This window comes from Prunus avium, chromosome 3, assembly GCF_965620075.1.
Source record: "Prunus avium chromosome 3, drPruAviu1.hap1.1, whole genome shotgun sequence".
Classification (NCBI taxonomy): domain Eukaryota; kingdom Viridiplantae; phylum Streptophyta; class Magnoliopsida; order Rosales; family Rosaceae; genus Prunus; species Prunus avium.
In genome coordinates, this window is record NC_142286.1 from 8,358,791 (window position 1) to 8,381,727 (window position 22,937).

The 22,937-nt window shown below is 39.1% G+C and overlaps 3 protein-coding genes across 7 annotated transcripts; 1 reads left to right on the top strand and 2 right to left on the bottom strand.

Moving 5' to 3' along the window:
- Window positions 1–1,429: 1,429 nt before the first annotated feature.
- On the top strand, window positions 1,430–2,558 carry LOC110756255 (uncharacterized). The gene has a single exon (XM_021957663.2). It carries the CDS (start codon window positions 1,654–1,656, stop codon window positions 2,251–2,253), a length of 600 nt encoding a protein of 199 aa, XP_021813355.1. The 5' UTR covers window positions 1,430–1,653; the 3' UTR covers window positions 2,254–2,558.
- Window positions 2,559–3,766: 1,208 nt separating this feature from the next.
- On the bottom strand, window positions 3,767–8,889 carry LOC110756262 (protein NUCLEAR FUSION DEFECTIVE 4). 2 transcript variants are annotated; one of them, XM_021957670.2, is made up of 3 exons: window positions 8,317–8,889; window positions 5,040–5,926; window positions 3,767–4,559 (listed from the first exon to the last, which is right to left on the bottom strand). In XM_021957670.2, the coding sequence occupies exons 1-3, from the start codon at window positions 8,644–8,646 to the stop codon at window positions 4,094–4,096; spliced, it is 1,683 nt and encodes a 560-aa protein (XP_021813362.2). In that variant the 5' UTR covers window positions 8,647–8,889; the 3' UTR covers window positions 3,767–4,093. The 2 variants fall into 2 exon arrangements, with proteins under 2 accessions (XP_021813362.2, XP_088107093.1); XM_088250967.1 differs by lacking the exon at window positions 8,317–8,889 and adding an exon at window positions 6,086–6,248.
- An 8,935-nt stretch (window positions 8,890–17,824) lies between these two features.
- LOC110756263 (protein NUCLEAR FUSION DEFECTIVE 4-like) lies at window positions 17,825–22,937 on the bottom strand. 4 transcript variants are annotated; one of them, XM_021957671.2, is made up of 4 exons: window positions 22,784–22,937; window positions 22,311–22,663; window positions 19,199–20,085; window positions 17,825–18,724 (listed from the first exon to the last, which is right to left on the bottom strand). In XM_021957671.2, the coding sequence occupies exons 2-4, from the start codon at window positions 22,638–22,640 to the stop codon at window positions 18,259–18,261; spliced, it is 1,683 nt and encodes a 560-aa protein (XP_021813363.2). In that variant the 5' UTR covers window positions 22,641–22,663; window positions 22,784–22,937; the 3' UTR covers window positions 17,825–18,258. The 4 variants fall into 4 exon arrangements, with proteins under 4 accessions (XP_021813363.2, XP_021813364.2, XP_088107029.1 ...); XM_021957672.2 differs by having other exon boundaries at window positions 22,311–22,666; window positions 22,784–22,903; XM_088250903.1 differs by having other exon boundaries at window positions 19,199–19,751; window positions 19,926–20,085; window positions 22,311–22,864.

The window sequence follows — 22,937 nt, forward strand, 5'->3', positions numbered from 1 at the left end:
ATTATTTTTGAATAGTCAAGTAAAGTAATATATATTGCCACTCGGGTCATACCATAGTGAAAAAATATGTTTGGCCTAAGATCAATGGTCTCAAGTTTGAAACCTTAAAGTACTAGTGTGTGCGTGACTAAATCCACCTTCCCCTTCCTGAGGAATATATAATTATTTTGCCCTTATACTCTTGGTTTACTTGAAAGAACACGAGTGACTAAGCAACATATGAAACATGTTATGTTAGGGAAATTATTTGTTTTCTCAATTGTTTTTGGTAACGCTACAATGTCACTGTTTCCACCAAAGTTGTTTATATAAAATCATTTTCATAAGTTGTTAGGGCATAGCTATATGGGAACATTGTCTCATTGTAGAAAAGGGTCCCAGATGACAAATGCTAGAAATCGCGTGTTGTTGATGGCAGACCAAAACCTACTACCATAAAACTTAAATCAGGTCATTTTCAAACATATAGTCTGCCTTCTCACGTTTGTAACTTTCTCGGAAGCTAGATTGGCCTAGAGATGTGAAAGAGCTTTTCTGCAGTATTGATTGATACTGTGAGATTAAGTAAGATGGTAATCATTGTTACTTCTCCCAGAATAATGTAGAAAAAGTTAGTCTGCACAATCCCATGTCACAGAGATTGCTTATGTAGCATTTCAGCAATCAAATGGCACAACAACCAGTTAGGATATTGACTTCTTTAGGGCCTTCTTCAACTTATTTATTAGAAAAATTGCATGATTAAATGAACTTAGTGGACTCAAAATTTCTTTAATCAGTTTAGGTGGTTTGGGGAAATACATATTGCACTCATGCAAAAAGGGTTAGGTCCAGAAAAAGGAGAAATTTGAAACAAAATTTGGTTGGTAATTCAGGCCAACAAGAGCAGAAATATCAATCCATCATATGTTATTCATATAATTAGACATCATTTTAGTAATTGAGTATAGCTTTTACTTAATTTGGTTTAAACAAAGTCATTAACCTCTTGCAACAAGGGTAGTAAAAATTTGAGTTTATTTGTAAGGGACTTGTAGCTCAGGTGATTAAGAGCAGTTACTCTGCACCGAGGGTTCGAATTCCCCTTCCTCCATTATCGCTTGTATAAAAAAAAACAAGAGTTTTTTTCTTTTTCTGCTTTCTTCCAACTAAAGTAAACGCACAAAAAACAAGTAATGGGAAATGTCCCGCTGCCACACCCTACTTTGTTCCCAAGCCGTGATTGATGGCACTACAATTCCACATGGAACCCTTGTAGCTCTCACTCCATAAAGTTTGATAGCCATTTAACCTATTTTGGAGGATAATGGACATGCGTACCCCACACCCACATTTTCTTTTTTCTTTGGTCACTCTCAAGTTTCAACTAACAACCAATCTGCATTACAAAAATCAAACCCCCAAAAGTAAGCCTAAGTCACCACAACTAACTCACCATCCCTACTTTCACATTCCCTCTCCTCCTACTTTATATATATGATCTCTCTCTCCCAAAAGTTAGCCTAAGTCACCACAACTAACTTCACCATCCTTACTTTCACATCTCTCTCTCTCTCTCTCTCTCTCTCTCTCTCTCTCTCTCAATCCTAAATCATAACACCCACAAAATCAAGTTTATTTTTGTTTATTTGTCACCCAACATCATTTGAAGCCATGGATTGGTTCTCATGGCTGTCCAAAACTGGCCTAGAGCCCTCACTTGTTTATGAGTATGGTCTTGCTTTTGCTCACAATGAGCTGGAAGAAGAAGACATAGTCTACTTCAACCATGAGTTTCTTCAAAGCATGGGAATTTCCATAGCCAAACACAGGCTGGAGATCCTCAAGCTTGCTAGAAAAGAAAAGGGAACAAGTCCGCGTCCCATTCGAAAGCTCTTGGTGGCGATCAAGAGGACCAAGAGGTGCTTAGCTGAGTACGTAAGGACGTGGATTCGTCGCGAACAAGACGCATCAGCTCTGGCGCTTGTGACAAGGCCAAGCAATCACAGGTCAAGGTTTAGAGGCGCCATGTTGAAGAGGAACAAGAAGATAATCATGGCCAACAACCAAGGCAGCAGGTTGTTGCTCACAAATGGTAGCCCAGTGGTGGTTTCTGGGCCTCATGTCGATAGCTTTTCGAGTCCTGTGGTTTATGATCTTCAAAAGGAAGGAAAGATGGACGGTGATGATCAATATAATGATGATGGTTATTGGTCGACTGGGGTTGAAGAGATCAGGTGGGATACCATGTTCCAGGACTTGAAACCCACATGAAATTTTAGTTCCTTGTTTTTTTTTTCTTATATACTTTTTCTAATTTGGTTTTAGTTTTAGTTTTAGTTTGGTCTTCTTCCTTATTGTCATTTGTTTATTATATAAATTTAATGGTGAGAGATGGGATTTTTGGGGTTCTTCCACCAAGTGAGGATTTGGCTTTGTGCATCACAAGACTTTGCTTAGCTTTTTTGAGTGTAGGTGGGTCATGTATTTGGCAAACTTTAATAGCCAAGAGGGTCTCTCCTGCTTTTTTGTATGTCACTTGACCTTATCTTTGATTATAATTGAAAGCACTTGTAGTATTTTAGTGTTCTTGTATGATTTTGTCAGGAATGCAAAACTATAGTAAACAAGGCCATCATTTTGCATCACTGATGGTTGGTTGGTCACTTGTATCATTTTTTGTTTTTTGTGAAGATATTGAATGAAAATTGTGCTTCTTATCCTTTAAATGTCTTGGACAAATTTCCATCGTCGAAACATAAATACTCACCAACCATGAAGATTTGCTATCAACTAGATTTCTTTTTAGAATCCTCAAGACATACTGCTAAAGTAATTATGAGGATTGTGGGAACCGAATTAATTCGTAACCCTAGGTCAAATAATTCCTTCCATTTGGGGATTATTTGACCTAATTGGGAATTATTCTATTTAATTGGAGATTATCCAATTAAATAGAATATTACCTAATTAGGTTGATGATTGATTTGATTCATGCGACAATTCTCAATTAAAGGAGGAGTTACCTAATTAAAGGGATTGGCTTGATACCTACCACAATTAGGGATTTGATTGTTTTCCTAATAAATCAAATCCCTAATTAATCAAATCAAGTCCCAAATTGGGGAGGAATAATTCATTTCCATCTACGGAATTATTCATATGAAACCCTAGCTCCTGAGACCTCTATAAAAGGATGGCCACACACAAGGGTTGAGGTACGTCTGAAATTACTACCAAATCTCAGCAGAAATTATTTCTCACAAACCCTAGCCGCCACTCTCTCTCTTCTTTTTACACAAGGCTCCGCCCACCACTCACGGCTCCGGCCACCCGGTTTTCACCACACATACATATTCCTGTACCCTATTTTATCTATCGTTTCTCTACAGATCGATTGAACTGACTTAGGCATCGGAGGGCCTTTGGCCAACACCCCCCGGGTGTGATCCTCTTATTGCTATTCATTTTGCAGGAAGAAAGAGAAGCGGAGAAGACGAAAGAATCTGTCAACCGAATATTCCCATGGGAGGAAATTTGCTACCACAAGGACCACAACCCCTCAAAAGAAAGGGAAGGAAAAAAAAACCCTTCAACGCGAATGAGGTACCCAAGTGTTAACCAGAAAAGTCTTTTTTATTCCACCGTTACGTTCGGGACAAGCATCAAAAGAAATTACTAAGCTACATAACAGCATTTCAAAAGGCAGCCAATATGGTATTGTAGCATCAAAACAATGTAGCATTCCGTGTGGGAAATGGTTGCACATCCAAAAATCCTGCCTGAATACTTCTGAAGAGAACATATTCTTAGCTCATCGGAAACATTACATATATAAATTCTAAATACACATCAAATTCAAAATCATACCCCATCGACTTTGTTTACTAGTTACAAAAGAAACTAAATGACTCTTCTTTAATCTGCCATTTGCACACGGCCAACAAAGGCCAACTTGGGGGGCAACTCATAGCTCAAATCTCAGCAATTGCAGTATCTATAATATAGTAGATTGAAGCCGCAAATATTCCCTAGTCATCTGAATAAATTTATTGGAGCATGCTTCCACAAACGTGTATGGATTGATGTTATCAGATATTAACATCTCCAATCATTAGTGGCTTGAATTTTGAGGCAGACGGAAAGAACCCCCAGCATAAAGCATTTGGTAAACTGGTCGTACTCTAATAGTCAAAATTATGCTCAAGATTGTCCCCAAACCACAGGCGCCGGCTAAAACTAGAAATGTGAGCCTGAAACAACTAGAACCTATGCAGGTGGACCCTCCTTGCTTTGCAGCTTCAGCATCATATACATTACCAGCTAGTAGAACTGAGAAAAGTATTGCACCAATAGGATTGCCAAGTCCCATGAAGCTGTAATTTACACCAAAATGTTTCAAGCCGAAAAGTTCAGAGGAAGTTGGAACCATTATTGAATACTGAGTCCCATAGCAGATACCAAACAGAGCAGTTGCAACATAGAGAGTACCACTGAGAGCTAACGCATATAAAACGAATGATACAAGCATAAATATGTGTGCACATGCCATCCAGAATGTGCGAGGAATTGTTTTCGTTCTGCAATGTACAAAATGATATACCAAATTAGTATTATGCTATTACAAAAGAGAGTTATTCATCTATTAAAAAATATAGAGTAGAAAATGATCACATTCTCGAACAACTTGACATAAAAGTAATGCATTCAAGAAACTCGGATGTATAATTCCAATCTGCTAACCCTACAATAGAGAGAAGGAAAAAGCGGAAGAACACCCAGTAAGGGACAAGCAACCATGTTTGAAAGCTTTCTCAACAGAAAAACAAAGTTGAAGGTTAAAAGAGCACAAGTCAACCAAGTGAGTTAGCAAGATTATTAAGAATGTCATTGTAACTAAAAATCAGAACCAGAGTAGAAATAGAAGATATTGATGCCCTATCCAAAAAATATTAAGTGGTGTTGGTTATGGTACGGAACTTTGTATAACAACTTGAAAACAAGAAAGAAAAAAAAAAGTGTTTCCGGAAACAGTTAGATAGAAGTCAATGAGTAATTACCTGAGATAGTGTTCAGAAACAGCACCAGAACCCAGACGACCAACAAAATTGCAAAAGCTAAAGAGAGACAACAGTATTGTCGTATCACTAGCGCCTAATGCAATCCCAATCTGGCTCAAATTATTGAGTACTGTTACTCCTGAACCGACCCCAAGAAAATATGCAAACCAAAGAAGCCAAAAATCCGCCTTTATAAAAGCTTCATGAAACTTGAAATCCTCTCCCCTCTTAGGCCTCCTTTTCTTCTTCACTGCCCCTTCCCCAATAGCAAGAAGTGTTTCGACATCTGAAAAATCCTCAGCCTCATGAAAACTTCCAAGGTATGTAGCTGATGAGGATGGTGTCAACAAAGGATCTGCTTGGGTTGCATTGCCTTCTCCTAGAGGAAGATGGTCCGAAGATTCAGCTCGTGCCCTTGCAGGAAATAATGTCATCTTCAACGGAATTGCAAGGGGAGAAAGCAAAAGGATAACCATTATCGCAACCAAAATGTAGGAAACAGCATCACTAAGAGTTACTATCTCATTTATTACTGTGACTGTGAGAAGATAGATTGCAAGCAAAACACTGACAGTTATGGTGAAGAGAAAATGGACATGCTCCGAAGAATCTTCTCCAGAAGCTGGAGTACATGGACGAATAAAGTACATCAAGGCTAAACACAAAACAGGAATCCCAAGAGCAAGGAACAACAACAGATTCAAAGCAGATTCCTTAAGCACCATACTGTATACCACTGTATAAACTGCAGCGCTAAGCCCAATATAGCCTTTGAGAATGCCAGCAACAGTGCCTCTACTGAGAGGGAAGTTCCTCATGTTGGTTACAAGCACAGCTGTGCCTATCCAAGCATTGCTATTTGTGGCAATGCAAAGTGTGATGCATAACTGCCATATCATTAAGAGAGAAATGTTAGAGGTCCAAATGTGAAAGCTAAAACATATATGCTGCCTCAGCTGCAACCATGTCAAAGAACGGTTATAACTATAAGGGGTGACAAGTTAAATGAATGCCAAAGTGGTGAGATAATTATTTCAACAGATTACCAGAATGCCTCTCAGATGAAAGCATGCTCGCATAGAAAAGTCTAAGTAAATCAACTGCACCACACAAAATATGCACAAAACAAGATTCTTATTGTTACAAGAAAATATGTACAACCAACCACAATGTAGTGGATATCTAATGAAATAACGTCAACCGAAAAAGACATCGAAAAATCATGTAATTTGATTGTATTTATTTAATGTGTTCTTAGGAAAAACATTTGTCCATATACAATGTACATGGAGGATGATGCTACTTGCATCGCTTCAAATTTAATCATGCAGAAGGCTCCAGAAAAAGAGGATAAGAGATATTATAGAGATTTTTTATCGCCTTAAGTGAGATTAAGATAGTACTAACAGTATAGGAAATGAGGAAATGAGGTCTGGTCATCAGTAATCAACATTTATATGACTTTATAATTCCAATTTTGAAAATTGAATCAGTTAGAAATAATGTCTTGAACTCAGGAACATATTTTGTTAAAGCAGACTGGTGGCTCCTTTTCTATCTGTATATTTTAATCAGTTTCCTATCAAACGAAAAAAGTTAGGATCATAATTCTTTTTTTTATATTTACTTCGGAACTTAGAAGAGGTTCCTGAGTATGGAGCCCAACTCAACCACAATAAAATTAGAATTCAAGAATAAGCACCAAAACAAGGTACATTCATGTCCCCGGCCTTTACTTTCCCATACTATGACACAAATATGCTCAGCTTTGTCACTCTAGCTTTGACCAAACTCATGCTTGAGTAGAAAAATGAATACGCCCCAATATTGCAGAGTCCACAGCAGTATTGTCAAGAAGTTGACTTTGAATGCAATAACTAAAACTTTTCAATGTATTGGTACTTGCATCTTAAATTGTTTTGGTGCAATAATCTTCAGGAAACATGAAGAATTCCTCCCTTTCTTGCTAAATTTTTTTCTGATATCATACATGGAAAGACACTAGAAATCATGTAACAAAATCCAGACTGAGTGAATTTGTTACTTGAAGAGTCCCATTATCAGAACACCTTAAGCCACAGCTGGTAAATAATCATCTTCAAAACAAATGCATATGACGAGGCATCAGCAATGGTTAATTATTCCAACCACAAATAACGTAGGGGAAGATTAATCACTTTTTACATCCAAAAGAAGTTGCTCCGATGAAAACTTACCCAACGATTAAAATTGCACCACCCAACTCTGGACAATATCTTAATATTAAAATTGAAATAAATCTGGTTCTCCAAACCCAATATTCCTCCTAAAGATGTCTAAGTTGTCTTTGCTAGATTTGACTAATACTTCTGCAAAGTAGCTTCCAAATCTGCACTCAACCTGCCCCTTAACAAGAGGATTCAAGTAATCAAACCATTTATACAACATGCTCTTGATTTATTAGATGATACACGCTAAGTAAAAGCACTATAAAGATGTTGATACCTACAACATGCACCGAACTAGATAGATGCATAGACTATTAGATATGAAAATTGCTGGATTTGGCAACTGAATTCTATCCTTAAGGTTTCCAGTCCTCAAATGAGCAAAGTTCTGTTAAAAAAATGCAAAGGGAAATCAACTGAACACAACGATCGCAAGGGAACATATGGCGAGGAATTTGTTCTTTAAGGAGAGGAAGCTGGAATTAATTTTCGATAGCAGGCATTGGTTTTCAGCATGTTAAGGATGTTTTTTGTTTACAGTTATTCTGCTTAGCTCCTTCAACAAAATACAATGAAATTTTTTTTTTTGACTATGTTGGTATTTCTTAATCACTGATTTAAAGAATTTCCTTTAAATTGTAGGCTACAATTGGCAGTTAAATATCACTACATTCCCTTTCAAGAGTGAAATTTAATGCTAGTTCAACATCAGATGGAATATCAGCATGCTCTAACCCAATCTCTCATGCTTCCCAAGAAACTAGATAAATCACTAGAAAGAACGGAGAAAAGTAGTAAAACTACCAAATTTGAGAAGTACTACAATTAAGAAATCATCTCAAAATTTTATAAAGGACAACCAAGACCATTGTGGCATTCTATAACTGTTGCAATCAAAATTCAAAGTTTCAGACAAGGAAATCTTTCAAGTGAATTTGCAGAAAGAAACACTTACCAGAACAACAAACTTCCTATGTGAAAATTTCAATATCCCACCAATCACAATTTCAAAATGCCAACAATCCAAAACAGAGAAATGGAGGTATAGAGATATGAACTGGGTGACTCACCACAACAAAAGGCATGCTGGCAATAGTTTGGCTAACAGCAAGCCAGAGAACACCATAACCCAAGAAGCAAAACCCACAACCAACCAAAAGCACAGCCCAAGGAGGGAACTTGTTGCAGGCAATTCCAGGAAGAAAACCCACACTCTCTCCAATGTCACTGGCCACTCCAAGTATCGTCAGCTCCTGCTGATTCAAACCCAGTACGGATTTCAGCAGAGGGGAATAGAGTGGGAAGTTATAGGAGTTTCCAGCAGCAATTTGGGCCCAAACTGCAGCTCCCAAACCCACCCATGGCGGTCTGCTTCCAGCTTTCAAAACTGGGCTTGGCATCTTCTGTGATGCAGTTGGATGCTCTGCTATTGGTTATATATACAAAAGGGTCAGAGAGAGAGAGAGAGAGAAAAGGAAAGAAAATGTGGGAAAAGAAGGGAAACGACGACGCAGTGTGACTGTGAGAGGTTAATGGAGTTTACTCCAATCATGGAGAAAACAATGCCAATATCAAGAAGAAGGTAAAGGACCGGAGACCGGGTCGGTGTGCGAATCAAATTTAATAATAATATTCATTGTCTTTTCCATTGTTTGCATGTGTTCATTACGATCGCATAAAAGCAGTCAATTTACAGATCATCTATATTCATCAGAGGGATCACCATTTGGCCCGTGGGCTGAAATGGATAACGCGAGGCCCAATGAGTCAAAATTTGGCCCGTTATGGAGGTCCAATCGGTTTGATTCACTTTAAGAATGGATAGAATTTGGGCCAAAGGTTTGAAATTTCAGCTCAGCAGTCGATTTGAGCCCGTCTAAGCCCAGCCTAGTCCGCCTATAATAAAATAAAGGGTCATGCTAGGGATACCAAATTGGGAGACCAACTTGGGATACCAACTCTCTAATAGAGGTGGAGCCCACCAATGCAATGGGTCCCACGCTCTATTAGAGAGTTGGTATCCCAAGTTGGTCTCCCAAGTTGGTCTCCCTAACATATAATCTATAAAACAATAAAGTTGGCCCAATAATAAAAAAATAAATAACTAATATTGTAAGTAGCACTTCACGTTTCCTCTTCTCCTTCTCTTTTTTCATCCTCATCTCTTTTTGTTCTTGCCTCTTCTTCCCCTTCTCTATGGATTTCTTTTTCTTTTCTTTCTCTTTAAGTTCCTCCTTGGTCCAAACTTGAGTGAAATGAGTTATGTTCACTATTCTAACTAACTAAGGGCCCTACAATAGGAAGCTCACCTAATTTTTTTTGTTTTTCAAAGTTGAAAGATTAATTTATATAATTTAGGCGTAAAGACCGTCAACTACAATGACCAATACAAATACACTAATCACAAAGAAATAATATACAAATATAGAGGGGTTTAATGGTATCAAACTCAAAAAGAGTTGATGCACTTATTACAACACAAAAACTACAGTAAACTCAATAAAACATATGAAGAGACTCCTCAGTTCAAATATTGCCATGTGTCCTGAGGCCAAAACTGCTCTACTTGTTGCCTCATCCATTGACGTAGTTGAAATGTTGAGTTTGAATGCACATGTCTTGTTCATTAAAGATGCTCTTACACATATTCAGATTTGAGACCGTATAATTGGAATCCAATAGAAACTGCAAGATTTCCAGACCAATTTTATTTTTTCAAAAGGAAATAGAAAAGGATAGAACCTGTCAAAGGATAGAGCCCCAACAGTAGCCTATAGATTCTTCAAACCACATGTCATGCACAGAATTGTTGTCATCCCAACCGACCACACTCGATGCCCTAGATTTACTCCAGACAGCAGAGACTAGAGAATATATCAATAGAATTATGAGAGAGCCGTGCATATGTCTCCCTTCCTCAAACAAAGCTGCATACATAGTTGCCTCAAAGCACACTTCATTTCTTTAATGGAGTATTATAATTATAGATGGATGCTCTTCTTTGTCATATAAGCATTAGTGGCATCTGTGAGAGCAGATATTTTCTTCTTCAATTATAGGATGCCACGTTGAAAAGAAGAATATTTCTTAAATTAATTAATTGAACCAATTTATTTGACCAATTAATTAATAAGAGATAATATTTTAATTATAGGATATTATCTTTATTTAATAAGATAATGCCATTAATTTAGATATTATCCTAATAAGGAAATATAATCATCATCAAATTAGAAGATTTAGATCCCAATCAAATCCCTAATGGACTCAATCTCTACAATTTAGGGAAAGAATAAACTCATTCCTAATAAGAGTTTTATTCTTCACGAAACGCTAACCTCCGAGGCTCTTATAAATAGATGACTTCATTCATCATTCGAGGTAACTCTAAATCTAGCTCCGAAACCTTGCAAAAACACACAAGATCTCTATCCCCTCTCTCTCCTAGCCAGTGTGGCAACCCCTTTGTCGCCACCCACATTGCTCTCTCATCTCCATATTTTCTCCACACGGCTTCGGCCACCACACACGGCTTCGGCCACTCGGTTCTCACCCTAGAGAAATCTCCGTAGCCTTTTTTAGCTATTGTTTCGCCTAGATTCAATCGAACTAACTTAGGCATCGAAGGGCCTTTGGCCAACACCCCTAGGGTGTGGTCTATTTACTCTGGTTTTTTTTTTTTTTACAGGAATCGAGGAAGAGAGATAAAGAAGATCAAAGGGCGAAGGATCTAGAAGCAAATATTCTCTCGCGAGATTATTTGCACAAACATTTGGTGCTTTCATTGAGAGCACGAGTTATACTCAACGTGTGCTCAAGGAATCCATTCCTCCTATTTTCCAATCCACCTAAGCCTTCCAAACAACCATGGTTGGAAGCAAGAAAACAACGGGCAAGACCGCCACGATGGCTCAATCCATAACGTGCTCGGACCACCTGTTAATACCACTTTGCAAAACCCAAGGGAAGGTGTCGTATAGTAGTGTAGCTCGAAAGTCCGAGTGTTGTATCCACAAAGAGCGGTGTAAAGATAACAGAGGTGAAAAAGAACGATTATGATTGAAAAGTAGATTTATGCAAGATTTGATTTCAAGAAAATTCAATTGATTAAAACACTAAGGCATTGGGTTTCCACTTCTAACATAAGCATGCAACTCTTATTAATTTGATCCACAAAATATTTTCCAATGTAGTTGTTCAAAATAATTAAAGCTCTTTTTAATTTCCTTTAGAAGTATTCTAAACATAACTTGTACCAATGGCAACAAACTATCAAAAAATAATCTTCGTTGAAATTCTATTAATCTTTAGTAATTCTCTTCTCTTTTAAAAGCATGAAAGTTTTTACTACACAATGGAAAAAACATGATTGAACCTATGAAATAGATTATCAAACATTCATCAATTAATTAAAAAGAAAAATACAAATTCCATTTGAACAAAAACTACAAATTCACATTAAAGCTTAAGTTTGGATCAAATGAATAAAAATTACACACTCATATTAAAAGCTTTCTCCCTAGCCTTAGCTAGGGAGTTAGTTCCCCATAATAAAATAAAACTAAAAACAGAAATTAAAACTTAGAAAGATGGAGGGAAGAGAGAAAGCTCAAGAGTTGTGGAGCTTGGGTGTGTTTGAAGGCTTGTAGAGCTTCCTATTTATAGCCTTAAATCTCAACAACAACAATCACTAGGGGAATATTAAAATCTGAAATTCTTATCCCTTTCAATGCAAAACCGTAGCCCATCTCTTCATTGTTTCTTCTTTGGCATGGGTGCCATCCCTCTTTCTTTTCTTTATGTTTCTCTGCTCATTACTTGTAGGCATATTGGCATTTGAATTTCATATCTTGTGTCAGCCAACAACATGCTTTATACTTCTTTTGCTGTGGTAAATCATGTGACTTTGCTGCTGCACACATGGTTGCTGTCCAAAGTTGCTGACTGCTATCTTTTTGGTTGGTTGCAATCATTCCTTTAGGTTGCTGGAAAAAGGAATTCTTCTTGCACCAGGCTTGGTGTAGGATGGCCACAGGTTTTAATATGTATCCAATGGAGCTCAAATTTGGATATGTTATAATAGACACCCATTTGACCAACTTTCATGAAGACTGTATTCCCATCTGAGTAGTAAAAACGTGCATTTTGGGGCTTGCAAGTTGGCCTCCGAAAATGGACTGGAGTTTGGGCTTCATTTCTTCTCTCCTTGGGCTGCTTGCAAAGAGAGAGCTACCTAATAGAAAATTCAACTGAATTAGCCTTTATTTCAATGAAGTGCAAATGGATTTGTAAAATGCAATGTAACATTCTAATTGGTTCAAAATTCATTGAAACAAAGTACTAACAAATATAAATTAGGGATAGAAATTGTAATAATTATGTGTTTATCACCACCATGACGTCGTGGCTCCGAGACAATCCCACGCCACAGCCGAGACAGTGGCACGCCCTCACGGCACCGCAACTGCCACTACATCCACCGTAGCTTCCATCCCTCCTCCTCCTCTTAGTCTCGTGACCAGGAACACCATCTTGACGCACGCCGCTGCACTACAACAACAAGCCCCCTTTGCTGGAAGTGCGGCACAACCTCCTGGACACCTTGCTGCCACCACCGCTGCTACGCAACCTCATTGAATCGGCAGTAACGTCCATCATGGCCTAGTGGCCGGTACCTTTTTGCAGCCACATGGCCAAATGGCCGGATCTAGCCGCCTTCATGGTGCCACCGCCGAGCATGGTAGAACCTCCCATCAAGGTGGACTCACTACCATCACCGACTTTGGCCTGATCTTGGACCAACTTCAATCATTCCCTCCATTGCCTCCGCGCTTGACGTACGCCCTTGCGTACACCTCTAACGAAACCCTACCCGTGTGCAATTGGGCTCCACACAATTCTCTCCTCCGGGTCCACGAAGTCAAGTAGACCTTAATATGAGAGTTGACCAACTACCTCAGAGAATGGACAACCAAAACGACTTAGTGAGGTAGCTCCTCATCCAAATAAACTTGGCTCAAAACCTTGGCCTTGGACAATAGGGCTAAGAGAGAAAGATGGATGAACGAGCCAGTGGGCAGTTCAATGGGTACCAAGCAGGTCGAGCAAGAGTAAGCAGGCAGGAAGAGGGACAACAACGCGGTCGATTTGTCGACATGTCACAAGCGTTTGCAAGCCACACTCAGAGCAGATGAAGTCTCCCATCTAGATTGAGTTCAGGGACGAACGAGCGAGAAATACCTCTTTCATCATCGAAAGGGGTACATACTGCCACAATGTCATGCCCCTTGGACTGAAGAATGCCGGAGCAACCTACCAAAGACTAGTAAACAAAATTTTTAAGGAGCAAATCGAAAAGACTATGGAGGTTTATTTAGACGACATACTAGTCAAAGCTCCCCAGCGAGTAGACCAAATCAAAAACCTTGCCGAGACATTCAGCTTACTCCGAAAATACAACATAAAGTTGAACCCGAGCAAATGCACATTTGGAGTCTCATCCGGCCGATTCATGGGATACTTAGTCACTCAAAGAGGAATTGAGGCACATCCAAATCAAATCAAGGCTACACTCAACATGAAGTCACTTGCCACAACAAAAGAGATACAAAGTTTGACTGGTAGAGCAGCAGCTCTCAACCAATTCCTCTCAAGATCTACCGACAAGTGCAGGCCATTCTTCAAAGCCTTGAAGAAAGGGCAAAAGGACAAGTGGGACGAAGAGTGCGAATTAGCCTTTCAGAGCTTTAGGACCTACCTCACTTCGCCTCACCTACTCTCAAAACCGATACTAGGAGAAGACTTGTTCATCTACCTGGCGGTGTCCGACTCAAGCTGTCAGCTCAGTTTTCATCCGAGAAGAGCTAGGGGCAGAACATCCGGTATTCTACACTTCAAAAACTCTCCTCAACGTAGAGACTTGCTATCCGAAAATGTAGAGGCTTATTTTTTCGCTTGTGGTTTATGCGAGAAAACTAAGGCCCTACTACCAAACTCACTGGATAATTGTTATGACAGAATTTCCTTTGTGATTAATCCTTTACAGCCCCAATGCTTCTCAGCGACTCATGAAATAGGCTATCGAACTTAGTCAATACGACCTCCTTTATCAGCCGAAGACTACTATAAAAGCTCAGGCTTTAGCAGATTTTATTGTAGAGTTTACTTCGACAGCCTAAGAAGAGAAGTTGGTCACAAAAAAATAAGGAAAGTTCGAGAGCAGACGACACCTCCCCCCACCAATCCACACCTGCCTAACGACATGTGGCAGCTGTGCAGACGGAGCATCAAATCACAAGGGTGCGGGGGCAGGCGTCGTCATAATCACCCTAGACGGAACTTTGTTGGAACAAGCCATCACACTAAGCTTTCGTGCTTTAAACAATGATGCAGAATATGAGGCATTGCTCGCCAGACTGCGCATAGCAAAAGAACTGTCGATCAAAAGATTGGCCATCTACTCAGACTCCCAGCTAATCACGAATCAAGCCTCAGGTGAGTACATGGCAAAGCATCCAAGAATGACCCAGTACCTAGGCAAAGTCCAAGGACTTTTGAAAGAATTCCCTACTTTCACCATCCAACACGTTCCACGGGCAGAGAACACTCATGCAGATGCATTGGCAAGCCTAGGATCATCGCTGGACACCCAGTTCATGCGCTCCATCCCGGTCGAACATCTTAACTGGCCAAGTATCGAAGAAATAGAGCCAGTTGACTCAATGCAGATCGATGAAGACCCTAGCTGGCAAGATCCCATCATCGACTACTTGGTGAATGGAAATATACCAACGGATAAGTCAGAGGCTAGGAAAGTCCAACAGAAAACTACGAGATACTACACGCAAGGCAACAAGCTCATCCGCAGATCACACTCCAGCCCTCATCTTACCCGATAATCTAGAATATTAGAAGTAGAATTCCAAATCTTGAAAGGCCAATTTTAGAGTGCTGCTATTTCCATCAATTTGTCCTATTTTCCCACCTTATTTTTAAAATTTTAAAAATAAATTTACCCACTTGTAAAATGACTTCTAAGGCCTTAAAGAAAAATATTAAAAAACGAAACAATTACCTCAAATTTAAAATTAAAAAAAGCTATAAAAAAAAAATATATAAAGCACAAAGATCAAATGTCAAATTTCTCACTCCTCTACTCCCACCCCCTACGCCATTGCCCAGGCCCTCTCGCACCTCCAAGAGCTCCACCCCAGTCCTCTTAGAGCTGCCCCGACCCCTCACTCACTCCTCTCTCTCCCTCTTTCCCCCAAAAACCACCATAACCCAGACAACCCCCTTCTTCTATACTATCTCTTTCTTTACAATTTCTACAGCCCAGCTAAACACCGTCAATTTCTTCCATGTTTAATTCTGAAGCGTCGAATAATGAGCTCACTAACGGAGGAGGAAGAGGGATGGTGGAAGAGCATGCGTTGATGAGGCCGTCGAGTAACGGTGTCTTGGCAGTAAAGAAGTCACCGTCAAAGGACTCGATCTCACAGAACGGAGAAAATGCCCTCTCCTGCGCATCAATTTAAGTATGGACTAGTGACTGGGCTCTCCCTCAATTCCCATCTCTGCAACTCCAGCTCATCCCATGAATTACTCAATTCCAACGATTTGTAACAAAAGAAAATTATAAGAATGGGTTTTTAATTGAGAAATTTGGGACTTTGGGTTGAAATTGATTGAGTTGGAGGGTGGATTGTTGTTGGGTTCGATGTGGTGGGGTGGTGGGGAAAGGGTGGTTGGGGAGGTGGGGACGGGAGGATCCGTATCTTGTGATCGATGGGCTGGAAGGACAGAAGGATTGAAATTTTATTTATTTTTATTTGATATTTTTCAATTGAATTTAAATATTTTATTGATATGCCAACTTTTCAGCCATTGGATTAAATTTAAATGACGTCATTAGCTAATGAATTTCTTAACATAAAAGAGAATTTGCTTGAATTAATAATTAAAGAGTATTTTAGGAATAATGGTAGGTGGAAAGATAAGATCGTGTTTTTTCAAATTTATACAGTGGGTGGGAAAATAAGATGGGTGAGGAAATAGAATAGAGGTGGAAATAGCAGCACTCCCAATTTTATATGGCTTTTTAAGAATAAGGAAACAAAGAATGGACCCTTCTGGCCACCTATAGTTTAAATAATTAATATTGTTCACTGTCGTTTCATTACAAGTCAACTTGTAACCCAAGATGGAAGCTAAAATTTCAATCAAATTTCCAAAATTTCAATACAACAATTTTTTCAGATGTGAGGCCAAAATTGTGCCTGTACTTTACATCCGAGTTTAATTCCCGATTCTTTAGGTTAGAAATTATGAAAATAGAGTTGACTTTTAACATTTCTTTAATTTTTCAGAAAAATTACCCAAAGGAATTATTTATCTTTTGTACTCATATCTTGTTCTCAAACGTCTCAAACATGGACATGTTTGCTTACCCATGATCAATTTATTTATAATATTGGTAAATATAAAATAAAAAAGTAAAATAAAAAATAAACAACAGCACAATTTCATCTGCCAACACCCAAATCAAATTTAAAGAATAATTCGTGGAATAAAAATCAAATTTACAAAAATGAATTTAAAAAAATATAATCTGGCCCCCATAAAAAAGAAATTCATCATCTACAGTGCTATCATCATCCCATCATCCTTCACGAAAAAAAACTGGTGAACGATTCCTGAGTCAACTCAACCATTAACTCGCTCTTATGTCCAAACTGCCCCTAAACCTTAACTTCACAACAAAACAAAGAATCAAGAATCGGGACTTAACCGTCGTCGTCGTCGTCGGAAGCTTTGGACATTACAGAGAGTCGGCTTGGCTTGGACTGAAAATCAACTCAGCGTCGCTGGCTGATGCAACCACCCTACACTTGTACAGCCCAATACAATGCCTTTCTTTATCCTTTTGCCTTGTTTTTAGGGGAACTATCATCACCAGCGAGTTTTTCATCGCCGACCTTCTGTAGTTCAGTCTGATACTCGAGTGATACAACGACGTTTGGCTGTTACTATTCGAGTGGTGAGCCACGCCACGTGGCGAGTTCTTGTGCAGGGCGCACCGGAACTAGCCAGGGTGCGTCGTAGGGGAACAAAGGCACGTCTTCTTGCTGGTAGTGCCGTTCTGGTAGTTATTCTTGTTGCTGTGGTTAAAATGGTTCTTCACCGAAATCGAACGGCCCGGAGAGCTAAAGCGGTTCGCGAACCGCAAAGACGACGAGGACGGGGGCGGCGAGCGGTCGTAAACGGAGAGGCACGTAGGGGAGGCAGAGCGATTGAAGAACGTCGACGTGGCGGAGGAGAAGCTGGAGGAGGTGGACGAAACAAAGACTGAGGACGACGAGGAAAACAACGGCTGCAATTTGCGACACGAGTACGTGTCCGATCTTGATCTCGACAACGCCACCGCCATTGTTGTACAGTGGTGAGAGCAACATAGATGATTTTGTGATGAGAGAGAGAGAGAGAGAGAGAGAGAGAGAGAGAAGTTACTAAGCTACATAACAGCATTTCAAAATGCAGAAGAAATGAGAAAAGTAAACTGCAAGTCTGCAAGTGTGATGGAATATAATGGGGTTTAGGGTTTAGGGTATTATAGTATCGAAACAATGTAGCATTCCCTGTGGGAAATGGTTGCACAACATGCATCATCCGCAAATCCTGCCTGAATACTTCTGAAGAGAACTTATTCTTAGCTCATCGGAAACATTACGTATATCAATTCTAATTACACATCAAATTCAAAATCATACCCCATCGACTTTGGTTTATATACTAGTTACAAAAGAAACTAAATGACTCTTCTTTAATCTGCCATTTGCACACGGCCAACAAAGGCCAACTTGGGGGGCAACTCATAGCTCAAATCTCAGCAATTGCAGTATCTATAATATAGCAGATTGAAGCCGCAAATATTCCCTAGTCATCTGAATATTGGAGCACGCTTCCACAAACCTGTATGGATTGATGTAATCGGATATTAATATCTCCAATCATTAGTGGCTTGAATTTTGCGGCAGACGGAAAGAACCCCCAGCATAAAGCATTTGGTAAACTGGTCGTACTCTAATAGTCAAAATTATGCTCAAGATAGTCCCCAAACCACAGGCGCCGGCTAAAACTAGAAATGTGAGCCTGAAACAACTAGAACCTATGCAGGTGGACCCTCCTTGCTTTGCAGCTTCAGCATCATATACATTACCAGCAAGTAGAACTGAGAAAAGTATTGCACCAATAGGATTGCCAAGTCCCATGAAGCTGTAATTTACACCAAAATGTTTCAAGCCAAAAAGTTCAGAGGAAGTTGGAACCAGTATTGAACACTGAGTCCCATAGCAGATACCAAACAGAGCAGTTGCAACATAGAGAGTACCACTGAGAGCTAACGCATATAAAACGAATGATACAATCATAAATATGTGTGCACATGCCATCCAGAATGTGCGAGGAATTGTTTTTGTTCTGCAATGTACAAAATGATATACCAAATTAGTACTATGCTATTACAGAAGAGAGTTATTCATCCATTAAAAAATATAGTAGAAATTGATCACATTCTCGTACAACTTGACATAAAAGTAATGCATTCAAGAAACGCGGACAAATAATTCCAATCTGCTAACCCTACAATATAGAGAAGGAAAAAGTGGAAGAACACCCTGTAAGGGACAAGCAACCATGTTTGAAAGCTTTCTCAACAGAAAAACAAAATTGAAGGTTAAAAGAGCACAAGTCAACCAAGTGAGTTAGCAAGATTATTAAGAACATCATTGTAACTAAAAATCAGAACCACAGTAGAAATAGAACATATTAATGCCCTATCCAAAAACAATTAAGTGGTGTTGGTTATGGTACGGAATTTGTATAACAACTTGAAAACAAGGAAAAAAAAAAGTGTTTCCGGAAACATTTAGATAGAAGTTAATGAGCAATAACCTGAGAAAGTGTTCAGAAACAGCACCAGAACCCAGACGACCAACAAAATTGCAAAAGCTAAACAGACACAACAGTATTGTCGTATCACTAGCGCCTAATGCAATCCCAATCTGGCTCAAATTATTGAGTACTGTCACTCCTGAACCGACCCCAAGAAAAAAAACAAACCAAAGAAGCCAAAAATCGGCCTTTATAAAAGCTTCTTGAAACTTGAAATCCTCTCCCCTCCTAGGCCTCCTTTTCCTCTTCACTGCCCCTTCCCCAATAGCAAGAAGTGTTTCGACATCTGAAAAATCCTCAGCCTCATGAAAACTTCCAAGGTATGTAGCTGATGAGGATGGTGTCAACAAAGGATCTGCTGGGGTTGCATTGCCTTCTCCTGGAGCAAGATGTTCCGAAGATTCAGCTCGTGCCCTTGCAGGAAATAATGTCATCTTCAGCGGAATTGCAAGGGGAGAAAGCAGTAGGATAACCATTATCGCAACCAAAATGTAGGAAACAGCATCACTAAGAGTTACTATCTCATTTACTGCTGTGACTGTGAGAAGATAGACTGCAAGCAAAACACTGATAGTTATGGAGAAGAGAAAATGGACATGCTCCGAAGAATCTTCTCCAGAAGCTGGAGTACATGGACGAATAAAGTACATCAAGGCTAAACACAAAACAGGAATCCCAAGAGCAAGGAACAACAACAGATTCAAAGCAGATTTCTTAAGCACCATACTGTATACCACTGTATAAACTGCAGCGCTAAGCCCAATATAGCCTTTGAGAATGCCAGCAACAGTGCCTCTACTGAGAGGGAAGTTCCTCATGTTGGTTACAAGCACAGCTGTGCCTATCCAAGCATTGCTATTTGTGGCAATGCAAAGTGTGATGCATAACTGCCATATCATTAAAAGAGAAATGTTAGAGGTCCAAATGTGAAAGCTAAAACATATATGCTGCCTCAGCTGCAACCATGTCAAAGAACGGTTATAACTATAAGGGGTGACAAGTTAACTGAATGCCAAAGTGGTGAGATAATTATCTCAACAGATTACCAGAATGCCACTCAGATGAAAGCATGCTCGCATAGAAAGTCTAAGTAAATCAACTGCACCACACAAAATATGCACAAAACAAGATTCTTCTTGTTACAAGAAAATATGTACAACCAACCACAATGTAGTGGATATCTGATGAACTAATGTCAACCGAAAAAGACACCGACAAATCATGTAACTTGATTGTATCTATTTAATGCGTTCTCAGGAAAAAAATTTGTCCATCTACAATGTACATGGAGGATGATGCTACTTAAATTGCTTCAATTTTAATCATGCAGAAAGAGAGGATAAGAGATATTATAGAGATTTTTTATAGCCTTAAGTGAGATTAAGATAGTACTAACAGTATAGGAAATGAGGAAATGAGGTCTGGTCATCAGCAATCAACATTTATACGACTTTATAATTCCAATTTTGAAAATTGAATCAGTTAGACATAATGTCTTGAACTCAGGAACATATTTTGTTAAAGCAGACTGGTGGCTCCTTTTCTATCTGTATATTTTCATCAGTTTCCTATCAAATGAAAAAAGTTAGGATCACAATTCTTGTTTTTTATTTACTTTGGAACTTAGAAGAGGTTCATGAGTATGGAGCCCAGCTCAACCACAATAAAATTAAAATTCAAGAATAAGCACCAAAACAAGGTACATTCATGTCCCCTGCCTTTAATTTTCCATACTATGACACAAATATGCTCAGCTTTGTCACTCTAGCTTTGACCAAACTCATGCTTGAGTAGACAAATGAATACGCCCCAATATTGCAGAGTCCACCGCAGTATTGTCAAGAAGTTGACTCTGAATGCGATACTAAAACTTTTCAATGTATTGGTACTTGCACCTTAAATAGTTTTGGAGCAATAATCTTCAGGAAACATGAAGAATTCCTCCCTTTCGTTCTAAAATGTTTTCTGATATCATGATTGCAGACAACAAATATACACATGGAATGGTTAATTATTCCAACCACAAATAACGTAGGGGAAGATTAATCACTTTTTACATCCAAAAGAAGTTGCTCCGATGAAAACTTACCCAACGATTAAAATTGCACCACCCAACTCTAGACAGAATCTTAATATTAAAATAGAAATAAAAATGGTTCTCCAAACCCAATATTCCTCCTAAAGATCTCTAAGTTGTCTTTGCTAGATTTGACTAATATTTCTGCAAAGTAGCTTCCAAATCGGCACCAAACCTGCCCCTTAACAAGAGGATTCAAGTAAGCAAACCATTTATACAACATGCTCTTGATTTATTAGACGATACACACTAAGTAAAAGCACTAAAAGATGTTGATACCTACAACATGCACCCAACTAGATAGACGCATAGACTATTAGATATGAAAGTTGCTGGATTTGGCAACTGAATTCTATCCTTAAGGTTTCCAGTCCTCAAGAATAATGAGCAAAGTTCTGTTAAAAAAATGCAAAGGGAAATAAACTGAACACAAGGATCGCAAGGGAAAATACGGCAAGGAATTTGTTCTTTAAGGAGAGGAAGCTGTTTAGGATGCTTTTTGTTTACAGTTATTCTGCTTAGCTCCTTAAAAAAATGCAATGAAAAAAAAAATTTGACAATGTTGGTATTTCTTAATCACTGATTTAAAGAATTTCCTTTAAATTGTAGGCTATAATTGGCAGTTAAATATCACTACATTCCCTTTCAAGAGTGAAATTTAATGCTAGTTCAACATCAGATGGAATATCAGCATGCTCTAACCCAATCTCTCATACTTCCCAAGAAACTAGATAAATCACTAGAACGAACGGAGAAAAGTAGTAAAACTACCAAATTCGAGAAGTACTACAATTAAGAAATCATCTTCAAAATTTTATACAGGACAACCAAGACCATTGCGGCATTCTATAACTGTTGCAATCAAAATTTAAAGTTTCAGACAAGAAAATCCTACTGAATTTGCAGAAAGAAACACTTACCAGAACAACAAACTTCCCATGTGAAAATTTCAATATCCCACCAATCACAATTTCAAAGTGCCAACAATCCAAAACAGAGAAATGGAGGTATAGAGATATGAACTGGGTGACTCACCACAACAAAAGGCATGCTGGCAATAGTTTGGCTAACAGCAAGCCAGAGAACACCATAACCCAAGAAGCAAAACCCACAACCAACCAAAAGCACAGCCCAAGGAGGGAACTTGTTGCAGGCAATTCCAGGAAGAAAACCCACACTCTCTCCAATGTCACTGGCCACTCCAAGTATCGTCAGCTCCTGCTGATTCAAACCCAGTACGGATTTCAGCAGAGGGGAATAGAGTGGGAAGTTATAGGCGTTTCCAGCAGCAATTTGGGCCCAAACTGCAGCTCCCAAACCCACCCATGGCGGTCTGCTTCCAGCTTTCAAAACTGGGCTTGGCATCTTCTGTGGTGCAGTTGGATGCTCTGCTATTGGTTATATATACAAAAAGGTCAGAGAGAGAGAGAGAGAGAAAAGGAAAGAAAATGTGGGAAAAGAAGGGAAACGATGACTCAGTGTGACTGTGAGAGGTTAATGGAGTTTACCCAATCATGGAGAAAACAATGCCAAGATCAAGAAGAAGGTAAAGGACCGGAGAACTGAGGGCAGGTGCGCGAACCAAATTTATTCCATTTAATAATAATATTCATTGTCTTTTCCATTGTTTACATGTACTTTGCCCACGTGTTCATAACGATC